Genomic DNA, 16,210 nt, shown 5'->3' on the forward strand with positions numbered 1-16,210 from the left:
CTGCTCACCCACCACATCCCTTTTTTTTTTCCTGAGAAGACCACGCTTGTTTATTGTTGCAATATTGTCCACACTAAAAAGTGTAACAATAAAGAAACCACCCGTAATCCCTGCACCTGTGACAGCGCTTTGGGCTACCCATCCAATCCTCCCATCATGCATGGATTGTGTGACATAGGCCGGGTCCCTTCCGGCGAGTTCTCAGACTCTCTCATTTCATCCCGGCAGTGTCATTCTTTTATTGTTGACATTAGATTTGTTCACGCACATCAAGGGCTTAGTGTGGGGTCTGGCCTATAGGGAGAGTCCAGCCATCGGCAGCGATATTAGAACAGTCCTAAGAAGCAGGCTCAGACAATCTCAAAACTTGCCAGAAGGCAGGCAGCAGAGTCAGGTTCTGACCCCAGCCTTCTCTTATCCCGGAGCCCATTGCCTCTGCATTTGTACTTTTGCAAAATGCATTCCATATCATCTAGAATGTTCCAAAGCTGCCTCTTGCACTTAATGTGTGTAACCTGGGTATTTTCCCACATCCTGAAGATTCTTCAAGAACATGGCTGTTAAGGACCGGGCATAGTGGTTCACACCTATAATCCCAGCACTTTGGGAGGCCAAGCCTTAATTTCATGTAACTACTGGCCAGGCGCAATGGCAATTACAGGCATTACTCATGCCTGTAATCCCAGCACTTTGGGAAGCTGAGGCAGGTGGAGCATCTGAGGTCAAGAGTTTGAGACCAGCCTGGACAACATGGCAAAACCCCATCTCTATTTAAAAAAAAAAATACAAAAATTAGCCGGGGGTAGTGGTGCACACGTGTAGTCCCAGCTCCTTGGGAGGCTTAGGCAGGAGAATCGCTGGTCTGAGAGGGGCCCAGGAACATCTTGGAAGTCTCAGGCCTACTTTGAGGTCAAGGGCGGGCACCTTCTCCTTATCTAAGTATGGGAGTGTTCCCTCTGCCTCACCTTCATCTGGGCCTGTCCCTTGGAAGTTTCATGCTTTCTCATTTGTGGGATTGGACATCTGCTTCCCATCTCAATACTTCATTCCCCTTCCCGCCCCACTGAGCCTAATCAGCATTTATCCATGGATGTATCTCTGCTTCCTCTTTTCTTGGACATTATATCTTCACCAGCAGTTGGCGGCAACCACCTAGAATATTTCCTAAGAGTTGAACATCCATTTCAGTATTCAGACTTAGAAATTCAATTTGATGCAATAGGCATATATACATATATACTCATTTACGGCCAAGCGCGGTGGCTCACACCTGTAATCCCAGCACTTTGGGAGGCTGAGGCGGGCGGATCACGAGGTCAGGAGATCGAGACCATCCTGGCTAACATGGTGAAACCCTGTCTCTACTGAAAATACAAAAAAAAAAAAATTAGCCGGATGTGGTGGCATGCACCTGTAGTCCTAGCTACTTGGGAGGCTGAAGCAGGAGAATTGCTTGAACCTGGGAGGCAGTGGTTGCAGTGAGTTGAGATTGCGCCACTGCACTGCAGCCCAGGCGACTCCATCTCAAAACAACAACAACAAACAAACTATATATATAAATATTTATATATATTTATATATTTATATATATTTATATATATTTATATATTTATATATATTTATATATATTTATATATATATTTTTATATATTTATATATATTTATATATATAAATCTTTATATATATATTTATATATATTTATATATATATTTTTATATATTTATATATATTTATATATATAAATCTTTATATATATTTATATATATAAATCTTTATATATATATTTATATATATAAATCTTTATATATATATTTATATATATAAATCTTTATATATATATTTATATATATAAATCTTTATATAAATATTTATATATACACACACATTTACAGAGAAAAAATAATATTTTTGATTATGTAAAAATAATAAGCATGATGAAAATTTCACATAATGAGAAACTTAGATTCTATCATAGAAAATGTAAACTGTAAGGCAGTTAGAACCCCAGCAATGCTTCCAAATTTTTTCTCTTCATTTGTAACCTAACGGAGATACAATAATTCTATAACCAGCATTTTACACTTAACCTTATGGTATGGACACTTGCCCATGTTATTAAAATCATTTGTAAACGTTGTTTTTCCATAATGTTATTATAGAATTCACCAGATTTAATTAACTGTTCTCCATTGACACCCTTTTCCACAGCTTCCCATTCTGTTTTATTTTTTAGTTTTTATTTTAGAGATGGGGTTCTTGCCATGTTGAGCAGGTTGGTCTCAAAACTCCTAGCCTCAAGCGATCCTCCCGTCTCAGCTTCCCAAAGTGCTGGGATTACAGGCATGAGCCACCATGCCTAGAACAGCTTCCTATTTCTTTTCTTTTTGTTTTGTTTTCTTTTCTTTTCTTTTTCTTTTCTTTTCTTTTTTTTTTTTTTTTGAGACAGAGTCTCACTCTGTGGCCCAAGCTGGAGTGAAGTGGCACGATCTCGGCTCACTGCAACCTCTGCCTCCTGGGTTCAAGTGATTCTCCTGCTTCAGCCTCCTGAGTAGCTGGAATTACAGGCATGCGGCACCATGCCTGGCTAATTTTCTTTGTATTTTTAGTAGAGGGAGGGTTTTGCCATGTTGGCCAGACTGGTCTCAAACTCCCGAACTCAAGTGATCTGCCCGACTCGGCCTCCCAAAGTGCTGAGATTACAGGCATGACCCACTGCGCCCAGCCAGCTTCCCATTTCTCATCACATATGTGCACATGCATGCACACATATATATACATCAGCACTTTTTTGAAAAAAGCTTTAAGAAACTGCAGTAGCCTCTGATTTTAATCATGCAATTCTCTTTGATTTCTATGTCGGATAATTAAAGATGTTTATACACTTAAAACCTAGGTCTGCGGTACCTTGCTCCTGGACTCTCTAATAGAGCTGGGGTAATTAAATTACCAGAGGCTCCCTCCCCTGCCTTTGACCACCTTTGATCCAATCCAGGCTCTAAATCAAGCTCAAGGATCTTGGTGTGGAAACGGATTCTGAGGAAAGGCTACCCAGTCTGACAGGAAGGGTGGATGCTCCCAGCCCCCAATGATGGGGGCTTCATCCACCTCCTCATTTCCTTGTAGGCTTAGAGCTTCCACGGGTCAATTATGCTCACAATGGAAAGCAATACCGATATGTCTTTGCTGCAGGAGTTCAGTGGAGTCCAATCCCAACCAAGGTACTGGTCTCTGTGTATTCACAAGCTTTTCCTACAGTGATTGTGTCTATATGCAAAGCTGAATTCTAAGGTTCTGAGACGTTGATTAGAAAAGAGGAGGTCAGAGGGAGCAAGCGCAGGATAAAATAAATTTGAAGTAGGGATGTTCAGCTGGGAGAGGGAGTGGCACCTAATGGGCTAAGGTTCAGGTAAGAGGTTATGGCTGGAGTTTATTCACTGATTTCTTTATTCAATACATATTTAATGAGCACCAATTATGGGCTACAATGTGGTAGGCACTGAGGGTAAGGAAGTCAGCAGGGGGATTCCCAATCCCTGACGTAAGGAACTCACCCTCTCCAGCAGAGAGGGTGTAGCTGAAACTTAGAGGATTTATTTTGCTTCTTTTTTTGTTTTGTTTTGTTTTTTCCTTTTTATTTAAAAAAAAAATACAGAAAGAGACAGAGTCTCATTGTGTCGTCCATGCCTGGCTTGAACTCCTAGGTTCAGGGGATCCTCCTGCCTCAGCCACCAAAAGTGCTGGATTACAGCCGCGAGCCACCATGCCTGGCCCATTTTGCTTCTTAAGCTACCATTTGTCAAACACTTACTGTGTGCTGGGCACTGTGGTAAGTGCTGTGCAGGTGTCACTTCTTTTTAATGTCTTCATTTTTCATAATAAAATGGAAAATCTTTTTTTTAAAATGCAAACAGGGCAGAAATGTACACAGCCAAAAATTAAGCCTCCACCCCTCCATACCCCAAGCCACTCTCCACTAATCCCAAACCCCAGAGGGAAATAGGCCTATTGGGAGATTAAGAGAGATTCAGGGAATTGCACCCTTAAAGCAACAAAGGGGTTGTATTGTACTTTAAATGTTTGCATTGAATATATTCATTTATTTAACTCATATAAAATTGCAGTGCAATTTCAAATACAAGATATGTTCGATATTTTTAGGCAGGGTGTGGTGGCTCACACCTGTAATCCTAGCACTTTGGGAGGCTGAGGATTGCTTGAGACCAGGAGTTCGAGACCAGCTTGGTCAACAATAGCAAGACCCTGTCTCTATATTAAAAAATAATAATAAATTTTAAAAGATTTTAATTTTTAAAAGAATTCCTTGTACAGTATCAGCTACGTGGTGGCCAGAGGACCCATGTTTAAAACTAGGGGAGGAGGCCGGGCGCGGTGGCTCACACCTGTAATCCCAGCATTCTGGGACGCTGAGGTGGGCGGATCACCTGAGGTCAGGAGTTCAAGACCAACCTGGCTATGGTGAAACCCCGTCTCTACTAAAAATACAAAAAATCAGCCGGGCGTGGTGGCACACGCCTGTAATTCCAGCTACTCAGGAGGCTGAGGCAGGAGAATCACTTGAACCTGGGAGGCCGAGGTTGCAGTGAGCCGAGATCATGCCATTGCACTCCAGCCTGGGCAACAAGAGTGAAACTCCGTCTCAAAAAACAAACAAACAAACAAACAAAAAACTGGGGGAGGAGAGTTAGCTCCTGTCCTTTCTTGGCTGTGCTCACCAGAGGTAGCTGTCATTGGCAGACTACGTCAAAAGTCTACATCCGATGGGCTTCATCTCCTCTGTGTGGATCTTCATGCGCTCCTATTTGCAGAGAATAGTATTCTCTCAAACAAGTCATTTATGTGTTTTTCCTCGTTGGATGTACAGATAATAAAATATGACATTCTCACAAAGTCATCCTTAAAATGGAGAGAGGACGACTGCTGGCCAGCGGAACCCCTGTTTGTGCCCGCGCCAGGTGCCAAGGATGAGGATGATGGTAAGACCCTAAGAAGCCACGCCTAGTTGCTGCACGATACTGCAGATCGCCCTCCAACAGAGACACCATCTGGGGGCAGCTGACGCCCCCAGGTCATAAAGGGGGTGGATTGGTGCTTTGAAGTCTACATCTGTCTGGGTCAAAGCTAAAGGGTGAAGGAGTCCCCAAGACCACCTTTACTTCTGATACCAATTGCAAAGTTTGAGGGTCCCCAAGATAGCCTTCAGCTTCAATAATTCATTAAATCACCAACCTCACTGCAAGTGCTTATGCTCACAGTTCTGGTTTGTGGCAGTGAAAAGATACAGACTAAAATTAGCACAGGGAAGAGGTGCAGAAGACAGAGCCCAGCAGGGACCAGGCAGGAGCTTCCAGGTGCCTCTCCCAGTAGAGTCACAGATAGCACGGACTTCTCCTGACAATGACGTGTGACAATGCTCACCGAGTATTACTGCCAGCCAGGAAGCTCCCCTGAGACTCAATATGGAGAGTTTTTATTGGGACTCAGTCATGTAAACATGGTTGACCGCCTGTGTGTCTGACCTTTATTTAGTCTTCAGTCCTCCTGGAGATCAAGTTCATACCACACGGCACAAGGCCCCACCATAAATCCCACCGTAAGGGTAGACTGCCTGATGTGGCCCAAGGCTCCCAGGTATACAAAGATACTTGTATCAAGCAGGACATTCCACGGGTATAGATGTGACCTCCCAGAAGCTGAGGACAAAAGCCAGCCCCCTCTTTAGACAAGTTTAAGTTTTTTACTGCACAAAGTCCATCTCCTTTCCACTCAGTGACATTAAACTCTCTCAGAATGCAGAATCTTGGTTTTAAAATTGATTGCAGTGGCTGGATCCCAAACAAATGTTTTTAAGAAATGGAGTCTTGCTCTGTTGCCCAGGCTGGAGTGTAGTGGCATGATCATAGCTCACTGCAGCAGATCATAGCAAACTGCAGCAGTTTGAGGCTGGCTCAAATGATCCTCCTGCCTCAGCCCACCAAGTAGCTGGAGCTACAGGGGCACACCACCATGCCTAGCTCATTCTTTTTATTTTTTGTAAAGAAAGGGTCTCACTATGTTTCCCAGGCTGGTCTCAAACTCTTGGGCTCAAGCGATCCTCCCTTCTTAGCCTCCCAAAGTGCTGGGATTACAGGTGTGAGCCACTGCACCTGGCCTGGATCCCGGATCCAAATTTTTAACAATGTATAAGCATGTAAATGTTTCACGGAGCCCTTGGAAATGTGTATTTGTGGCCCACCTCTATTTTCTAGGTTTCCACTTGACTGAATGATGCTTTACCTCTTCCATTCTCAGAAATGCTTCAGAAATGCCCTGCCCACAGCCCTGAGGAGGCTAAGGAGGGTAACTAGAACCATAGGTGGGGATGCCACCTGGCCACACCAGCAATGGGGCTGCCACACCTGCAAGGAGGGCAGGCTGCCCCACTTGAGCCTGCCAGCTTCTTCCCTCAGGTCACAAGGGAGTGGTTTTCCACCTGGGCCTTGTCTTCCTACTGATCATGGCATGGCACGCCAGGCCAGCAACCCTGTGTCACTGTCATCTCCAAGGCGGGGGACCACAGGCCTTGCCTCCTGTTCAGGTCGTTCTCCCACTCAGTGGGACACTTCCTTTACATTCTCTGTGAGGAGGGAGTATCGTTGTCTTCATTTTACCAATGGGATGCTCAGAGAGTGACCTTGTTGCCCAAGGTCACACACCCCTTACATTCAGAGGTAAGATTTAAATCCAGGCCAATCTGACTTCAACGATGCTCAACTGCTCTTCCACCTGGAACCCTCTGGAGGCATTGAGAGTATTTGCAGGAAGTTGATATGCATTATTTCGTTTAACTCTATCCCTTCAGAGTGAGTATTGAGAGTATTTCCGTTTTACAGAGGGGAAGGATGAGTTTAGTAGCACTGCTACATGTGCAAGAGATGAATTGGGCCCATTGAAATGCCATTCTTCAAGCTAGGTGCGGTGGTTCATGCCTGTAATCCCAGCACTTGGGAGGTCAAGGTGGGCAGATCGCTTGAGCCCAGGAGTTCAAGACCAGCATGGGCAATATACGGAGACCCCATCTGACAAAAAATACAAAAATTAGCCAGACGTGGTGTCATGTGCCTGCAGTCCCAGCTACTTGGAGGGCTGAGGTGGGAGGATAGCTTGAGCCCAAGAGATCGAGATTGCAGTGAGCCGTGATCACACCACTGCACTCTAGCCTGGGCAACAGAGTAAGACCCTGTCTCAAAAAAGCAAAACAAACAAACAAAAAACCGAATGCCACTCTTCGATGCCTGCAATAATTTACAGAGTGCTTTCAAAATCCATCATTCAGGAGATACTCTCGGCAACCCTGTGGAGTGTAGGTGAGATTATCGCATCTCTACAGATGAAGAGACTGAGGCTCCGAGAGGTCAAGGGACTGGCCCAGCCAAGGCTAGAACCAGGTTTTCTGGTTTGTTCATTCGTTTGTTTGTTTGTTCGTTTGTTTTGAGACCGTGTTTCACTCCGTCACCCAGGCTGGAATGCAATGGCACGATCTCGGCTCACCGCAACCTCCACTCCCAGGTTCAAGTAATTCTCTGGCTTCAGTCTACTGAGTAGCTGAGATTACAAGCACCCACCACCACACCCAGCTAATTTTTGTATTTTTAGTAGAGATGGGGTTTCACCACGTTGGCCAGACTGGTCTCAAACTCCTGATCTGAAGTGATCCGCCCACCTCTGCTCCCAAAGCGGTGGGATTACAGGCGTGAGCCACCGCGCCCGGCCTAGAACCAGGTTTTCTGATGCCTAGTTGCCAGGCCTTTCCCTTCTGTTACAGTGTCTCAAATTCACTCCCTCCTGTTTTGGTTAGATACATATGTTTAAAGAGGGCAGAGAGACATGCTGAGAAATGCATCCCTCCGAATGAAGGCTGCACTTTTACGAAGTGTTTTTTTCTGTTTCCCTAAAGGAGTAATCTTATCAGCCATTGTCTCTACTGATCCCCAAAAGCTGCCTTTTCTGCTCATTCTGGATGCCAAAAGCTTTACGGAATTGGCCCGTGCCTCTGTTGATGTCGATATGCACATGGATCTCCATGGATTATTCATTACAGACATGGACTGGGACACAAAAAAGCAGGCCGCTTCTGAGGAACAGCGGGACAGGGCTTCCGACTGCCACGGGGCTCCTCTGACCTGATGGTGTTGGGGTTTGGGTAGGGGAGGGGAGCTCGGCTGTCAGAACTCCATGGATATGTTTCTTTGGATGGAGGGGAGGGCCTTTGTTACCTTTTGCTCTTATTCTTTCTGTGGGTGCTTTGACAAGGGCACGGCAAGAGAGCTTGTCAGTATCATTTCTTTCATTTTATTTTGGCTGTAAAAATTTTGTTTGAAAGTCAAATATTTGAACATCAAATATGTATTGATTAGATCCAGTCCTTCTAAGAAACCTCCTTTCCTTTAACATAAAGACCTTGACCATGAATCAGAAATTGTATTCAATGACATTATCATCATTTTTAGAACGAGCCACTAACCTATTAGAGAAGAGGCAGATAATTATTTATCATTGTGCCTTCCTCTGTCTCTTTCTCTTTCCTTTGCTCCCTCCCATCTTTCTAGTGGACTAAATTGTGTATCTGGGAGTTCTCACTTTCTAGCCAGGCCTGATGACTTAAGTTACGTGACCAGGAAGGTTATGCCACTTTGTGGTCATTCCATGCAAGTCATGGCGTAATATAAAATAATAAAAACTTTAAAGTCTGCTCAGACTTTATTTTTACATGGCTTCTCCCTCTGAAGGTCTTCTAAGGCAATAAAATAGTTGCAGAGCTTGATGGTTCACAGCCAGCACGATGCTTCATTGTACAATCGACGGGACTAACAGATTGCTGTGGGACTCCTCTTTGCAAGAGGGGATTAATAGGTACTGGACATTGACCTGACTAGCCACAGCCGAGGGGCTCAAACCCAGGATTGAGTCCCAGGGCCTGGGCTGGCATGAGGAGTTCTTCCCTGCTGCTGAGAACTAGAGCAGTGGGCCGTGCCCATGTGCGTAGATAAAAGGAGTTTCTCCAAGCTTGTACGTGCTGCCGAGATAAACCAGGCATTTCGGGCAGCGTGGAAGGAGGTTGAAGGCCCCTGAGCCAGGTAGTGATGGGGTTGGAAAAAGTTGGGAACAAGGCAAATGGGATGCTACACCACTACCAGGAGCCCCATAGGCATCTGAGTCTACAGTCAAGTGGGTGCCTGATGCATGGTTTAAAGAAACAAAGGCAGGCTGGATAATTCCCAGGTCATGGGATTGGGGGAGCTGGGCTTCACAGCCTTATTCTGCACTTACTTCCTCTCCTGAATCTGGATTTCATTCAGTCACCAATGGGGATTCCATGACGTGTCTGGAGGATGGGAAGGACTCTCTAGTGGCACCGCATGGAATCCCCCAGAGGGGCAGCTCCCTCCAGGATGGTCTTAGCTTTTGCACTGCACCCACCATGAAGCCATACTTAGCCTCTACCAAAATGTAGGCTCCATGAGGCCAGGGAGTTAGGTTTTTTCTTTTCTTTCTCTTTGACAGGGTCTTGCTCTGTCACCCCAGCTAGAATGCAGTAGCGCAATCTTGGCTCACTGCAGCCTCAACCTCCCAGGCTTAAGCGACCCTCCCACCTCAGCCTTCCGAGTAGTGGGGACTACAGCCATGCGCCACCACACCCAGCTAAGTTTTGTATTTTTTGTAGAGACAGGGTTTCGTCATGTTGCCCAGGCTGGTCTCAAACTCCTGGGCTCAAGTGATCCTCCCGCCTTGGCCTTTCAAAGTGCTAGGATTACAGGCACCACCCACCTTGCCCAGTCTTTTTTTTTCTTTTCTTTTCTTTTCTTTTTTTTTTTTTTTTTTTTTTTTTTGAGACAGAGTCTCACTCTGTCGCCCAGGCTGGAGTACAGAGGTGTGATCTCGGCTCACTACAACCTCCGTCTCCCGGGTTCAAGCTATTCTCCTGCTTCAGCCTCCCCAGTAGCTGGGACTACAAACACGTGCCACCATGCCCGGCAATCTTTGTGCTGTTGTTTTCTTTTTTGTTTGTTTTTTGTTTTTTTAAGTAAAGATGGGGTTTCACCATGTTGGCCAGGCTGGTCTTGAACTCCTGACCTTAGGTGATCTGCCACCTCAGCCTCCCAAAGTGCCGGGATTACAGGCGTGAGCCACCATGTCCAGCCAAGCCTTTTATTTTTCTTAGTTGAAGTTTTTATTGAGATAATTGTACATGCACATGCAGTGTTGAGAAATTATACAGAAAGATCTCATGCAGACTTTACCCAGTTTCCCCGCATTTGTAACATTTTGCAGAATGATATAGTATAATATCACAACCAGGATATTGATATTATCCATCAATCTTATTTAGATTTCCCAGTTTTACTTGTACTCATTTGTGTGTATGTGTGTATAGTTCTAGACAAATTCTAGACTGCATCCACCATCACAGGCAAGATACCAAATAGCACGTCAGCACGAGGATCCCTCATGTCACTTTTTTAATCACCAAACCTACCTCCCGCCCTCCTCACCTCCGATCCCTAACCCTTGGCAACCACCATAAAATGGTGTCATTTCAAAAATGTTATGTCAATGGGATGATGCGGTATTAACCTTTTGGGATTGGCCTTTCTCACACAGCAGAATTCCTTGAAGATTCATCCAGTCATGGTGGGTATTCATTCAAGTCATTAGGCACTGGGTGTGTCTGACTCACTACTTTATCCTCAACACTTGTAACACTGCCTCGTGTAATGTAGGCACTCAATACATACTTGTTGAATGAACGAATGCACCAGTTCTCCCAACAGATTCAACTGGTCAACGCATCAACAAGAAATGGATGTCTTACTGGAGAGCTCCTGGGAGATGGGGAAGCGAGTCCACATGGAGCCCAATGACAACACACACAATTCCCTGCTAAGGTTCCCCATTCCTGCTATCCCTGATCACCCCCTGTCTCTTCTCCTCCCTGTTGGTCCCTCAAAACCCCTCCTATCGTTCTCAGCATTTTCATTTTTGCCCTAAGCTTACATACCCTGTTCAACAAAAATGCAAGCCATGGAAATGGCAGGACAAAGACCATCTGCTCTTCCTCAGAATCGTCTTTGGGAACCTCAGTACCTCCAGCCTTGATAAAATGGACGAAGGGGGACCGGGCGTGGTGGCCCACCTCTGTAATCCCAGCACTTTGGGAGGCCAAGGCAGGCAGATCACGAGGTCAGGAGCTCCAGACCAGCCTGGTCAACATGGTGAAACCTCGTCTCTACTAAAAATACAAAAATTAGCCGGGCTTGGTGGTGGGTGCCTGTAATCCCAGCTACTTAGGAGGCTGAGGCAGGAGAATCACGTGAACCCAGGGGGCGGAGGTTGCAGTGAGCTGAGATCGCGCCACTGCACTCCAGCCTGGGTGACAGAGTGAGACTCTGTCTCAAAACAAAACAAAATAAAATAAAACAGAATAGACAAAAGGGAAATGCCAACTCTAGTGGCCTGAAAAAAGCACGATTAAGGGCTGCGTTTGGGTGGCACGAATGGAAAAGAATTGAAAAATGTGACAGGCCCTCACCCACTCATTCTTCTACTTTAAATATTTGAGAAGAGGGTAGAATTAAAAAATGCTTCCCCACCTCCATTCTACTAGATTCCTATTGCCTAACAGTACCCAGAACTAGTCATGAAAAAGGGTGCAGTTCTGCGGGGAAGAAAAATATGTCCGTGGTTTGTTTATCTTGTTGAAGATGACAGGTAGAATACCAGACTGATGAGGGAGGCTGGCACACCAAATCTTTCTTTCTCAGTTTCAAAAACACCAAAAGTTGATGCCAAGATATTCAATTTATCTGGGTCCTTAATTCTGACACATTTCATACACAGGCCAGGGTAATTAGCTCAAAACTCCACAAGAGCTATGATGCGTGCTCCGTTCTTGAAGGACCCAAGAGACGCTCCATCTTACCCTCTGAGCCTTCCTTGTTATGTTTCATGTGGGTGGAATATATGACCAGGAAGTTCTGCAGGATTTGTTTATTGCTTTGATAAAGCCACAGCATTTCTCAAGTGCTCTATGCTGCAAGCGTCAGGAACACGCTAGGAAACCCAAATGTTTGCTGACCCACTAACTTTTTCCACCAAAGCTTTCTCTAATTTAATCCCAATTCAGGAATAAGCTGGATAGATACTTGGGCAATCAACTCACGAAAAATCTAAGTGTGTTGGCGTGACATCTACAATATTTGCACAAACACTTCCTCCTGACCAAAGTTCAGCCTGACTCCTTTAAGAAGGTTGCTGGTCCAGGTTAAGTAGAAACACCTTTGATGGCTTCTTAAAAACTGTTTAAAGACTGTTTGGGTGGTTTTTAAATGGCCAGGAGATGTCTTTCTCATGACAAATCAGGACATGCAGACCAAAAAGTCATCACCACCGTTCTCAACATCCAACAGTGATGAGATGTATGGCCTCAACATTTGAACTTCTTCCTGGGAGTTTAGACTCAGAGACCCTGCACAGAAAAACACAGCGCCAACTGCCCCAGCTCCTGTGCCACATCAAAAAGCATCCTTTGAGGTCCAGCCCCAGCTAAGAGGCAGATTTTCTTGGACACAACCAGCAAACAGAGATGTGGCGGCACTGTATTCAGCCAGGGTGGGGAAGAGAACAGTTTCTTTCTCATAACTAAGAAAGGCTTTCCCAAGGCCAGGCGCGGTGGCTCATGCCTGTAATCCCAGCACTTTGGGAGGCCGAGGTGGGAGGATCACTTGAGGTCAGGAGATGGAGAACATCCTGGCTAACACGGTGAAACCCCATCTCTACTAAAAATACAAAAAATTAGCCGGGCGTGGTGGCGGGCGCCTGTAATCCCAGCTACTTGGGAGGCTGAGGCAGGAGAATGGCGTGAACCTGGGAGGCGGAGCCTGCAGTGAGCTGAGATCGCGCCACAGCACTCCAGGCTGGGCGACAGAGTGAGACAACGTCTCAAACCAAAAAAAGAAATTTGGAGACAGATGTGGTTGCCTGAACAAAGCAGGTGCAGAGGGAATTTCCCAAGAAAGAGCAGTGGACAGAGTCAGGCTTAGGGCTTTTTGTTATTTCCTTTTTGTTTTTTTTTCCTGTGTTAAATCTTATCTGTTCATTGTAGAACACCTGGATAAGTTAAAGAAATAAATGAGAAAGATACCACAGTTACATTACCAAAAGGAAACCACTGAAATCATTTTGATATGTTTTTCTCCAGGTGTTTTTGAGTGCGTGTGTGTGGGCAGCGTTTACATATTAGTGATCACCAGTTTATAACCTACTCTTTTTCACTTAACATATGATGCAAGCATTTTCCCAGGTCATTAAATTCTTTTAATGGGTGCATATTATTCCTTCTTGGGGGCATGGTGTAATGTAGACTACCCTACTGTTGGACATTTAGGTTATTTCCAATTTTTGGCTATTATAGATAAGGCCCTGATAAGTAACGTCCTGCATAAAATTCTAGAGTTCATCCCCTACCCTGTATTTGGGTAGCTGTTACTGTTATTATCTTCAGCTAGATTCCCCACTCAAAATTTCTGAGCCAAAGAGTAGAAAAACAAGGTAATGGGTGTTTTCTTGAAAGGCCAAAGGTTTGGCTTGATTCATAAGACTGAAACCAAGAAGACAATCTTGGATATTTGAGGCTCAAATGGTCAAAATGGTGATAGGGCTGAGAAAACACATTTGTGAGGAAACTGAAAAAACATGGGTATATGGTAATATCATTTTAGTTCAAATTCTCCCTCCTTCCTTTTCCCTAGTCATTCCACTTCTCCATATTCTTCCACTCCATTCGAATGCGTGGTTTTTGTTTAGTTGGTTGGTTTTTGAGATGGAGTCTCGCTTTGTCACCCAGGCTGGAGTGCAGTGGCACGATCTCAGCTCACTGCAACCTCTGCCTCCCGGGTTTAAGCGATTCTCCTGCCTCAGCCTCCCAAGTAGCTGGGACTACAGGCATGCGCCACCACACCCGGCTAATTTTTTTGTATTTTTAGTAGAGACGGAGTTTCACCATGTTGGCCAGGCTGGTCCCGAACTCCTGACCTCAGGTGATCCACCTGCCTTGGCCTCCCAAAGTCCTGGGATTACAGGCGTGAGCCACCGTGCCTGGCCACAAATACGTATTCTTTTTCAGGCATACATTCACACATTCATTCACTCATTCAGTGATAATCAAGACTGTGCTTGCATATAGTGCTGGAAAAAACCAGTGCTTCACTGTCCTCAGGGAGTATATGGCTTTGTGAAAAGCCAACACAATACAATGGAATGGAGGTGAAAAGTGGGCGTACCCTCTGCAACCTTAGCCAGGGACGGCTGCAAGGGGAAGGATGGTAGCAGTTGGCAAGGTGAAACAGGTGATCCAGATTTAAAAAGGGGCGTGTGCCTGGCCCTGGAGTCAGGGAAGCATATGGGAATCTGGAAAACCTGAACTGCTGGGCAGAAGGCGGGGGCCACAGCAAAAGACAGCTTCAAGCAGACCCCCACTTTGTCTGCACTGAGGTCAGAAATGAAACTGGCATTAACTAAAGAGAATTCTCCAAAGGTAGCTTCAAGGACAATCAAGGACTGACATTCATTAAAATATACATATATATTTTTAATATATATGTAAAATATGTATTTTTAAATATATATATAATCTATTTTAAAATATATAATACATATTTTAAAATGTATTATATATATGTGTGGCTTTTTTGAGATCTAAGTCACATACCAAAAAACTCACCCACTTAAAATGTACAACTCAGCTGGGCATGGTGGCCCATATCTGTAATCCCAGCACTTTGGGAGGCCAAGCTGGGAATATTGCTTGAGCCCAGGAGTTCAAGACCAGCCGGGCATACATATATAATGATTTTAGTTTAGTATATTGAGAGTTGTGTAACCATCGCTACTGCCTAATTTTAGAACATTTTATCACTCCAAAAAAACCCCTGTACTCATTAGAATTACTCCTCATTCTGCACCCCCCCAGTTCCAGGCAACCAAAAATCTACCTTCTGTCTTTGTGGATTTGCTTATTCCGGACATTTCATATAAATGGAATTATGTAATATATGGGGGTTTTGTGACCCTCCTTTCACTAATTCTTTTTGAAGTTTCATCAATGTTGTTGCACAAATTGCGACTTCTTTACTTTGTACTGCTGAATAACATTCATTGCACAAATATACCACAGTTTGCTTATCCATTTATCAGTTGGTAAGCATTTAGGTTGTTTCTTAATTTCTTTCTTTTTTTTTTTGAGACAGGGTCTCACTCTGTCACCCAGGCTGGAGTGCGGAGGCACAATCTTGGCTCACTGCAACCTCCTCTCCCCGGGCTGTTGGGATACTCCTGCCTCAACCTCCAGAGTAGTTGGGACTACAGGCACCCACCATGTTCGGCCAATTTTTTTTTTATTTTGGTAGAGACAGGGTCTCACTATGTTGCCCAGGGTGGTCTCAAACACCTGGGCTCAAGCGATCCTCCCATCTCAGCCTCCCAAAGTGCTGGGAATACAGGTGTGAGCCACCATGCCCGGCTGTTTCTTCTTTTTGGCTGTCACGAATAGTGCTGCTATGAACATTTATGTACAAGTTGTTGTGTGGACATGTTTTCATTCTCTTAAGTGTATGCCTAGGAGTGGAATTGTTGGGTCACATGATGACTCTACATTTAACATTTTGAGGAACTGCCTGTTTTACAAAGTGGTTGTGGCATTTTTACAATCCCACCAGCAATGTATGAGAGTTCAATATGTCCACATTCTCCCTAACACTTGGCATTGTCTGCTTTTCCTAGCTTAGCCAGCGTAGTGGGACTGAAGTGGCATCTCACTGTGGTTTTGATTTGCTCTTCACTCATGACTAATGACGCTGAGCCTCTTTGCATGTGTTTATTGGCCATTTGTATATCTTCTTTGGAGAAATGTCTACTCAAATCCTTTTTTTTTTTTTTTTTTTGAGATGGAGTCTCGCTTTGTCCCTCAGGCTGTAGTGCAGTGGTGCACTCTCAGCTCACTGCAACCTCCACCTCCTGGGTTCAAGTGATTCTCCTCCCTCAGCCTCCTGAGTAGTTGGGACTACAGGTATGCGCCACCACGCCTGGCTAATTTTTATATTTTAGTAGAGATTTCACCATGTTGCCCAGGCTGGTCTTGAACTCCTGACCTCAAGT

At 44.8% G+C, this 16,210-nt stretch overlaps 1 protein-coding gene across 1 annotated transcript in view; it reads left to right on the plus strand.

Moving 5' to 3' along the window:
* The window catches only part of BCO1 (beta-carotene oxygenase 1), a 59,441-nt gene extending 46,426 nt beyond the window's left edge, over positions 1 to 13,015 (plus strand). Inside the window, exons 9-11 of the mRNA XM_003820890.5 lie at positions 3,125 to 3,219; positions 4,884 to 4,995; positions 7,956 to 13,015. Coding sequence (XP_003820938.3) covers positions 3,125 to 3,219; positions 4,884 to 4,995; positions 7,956 to 8,185 — 437 coding nt within the window. The 3' untranslated portion in view covers positions 8,186 to 13,015. The remainder of the gene's footprint in view (positions 1 to 3,124; positions 3,220 to 4,883; positions 4,996 to 7,955) is intronic.
* Positions 13,016 to 16,210: the final 3,195 nt, after the last annotated feature.

This window comes from Pan paniscus, chromosome 18, assembly GCF_029289425.2.
Source record: "Pan paniscus chromosome 18, NHGRI_mPanPan1-v2.0_pri, whole genome shotgun sequence".
NCBI classification, from domain to species: Eukaryota; Metazoa; Chordata; class Mammalia; order Primates; family Hominidae; genus Pan; species Pan paniscus.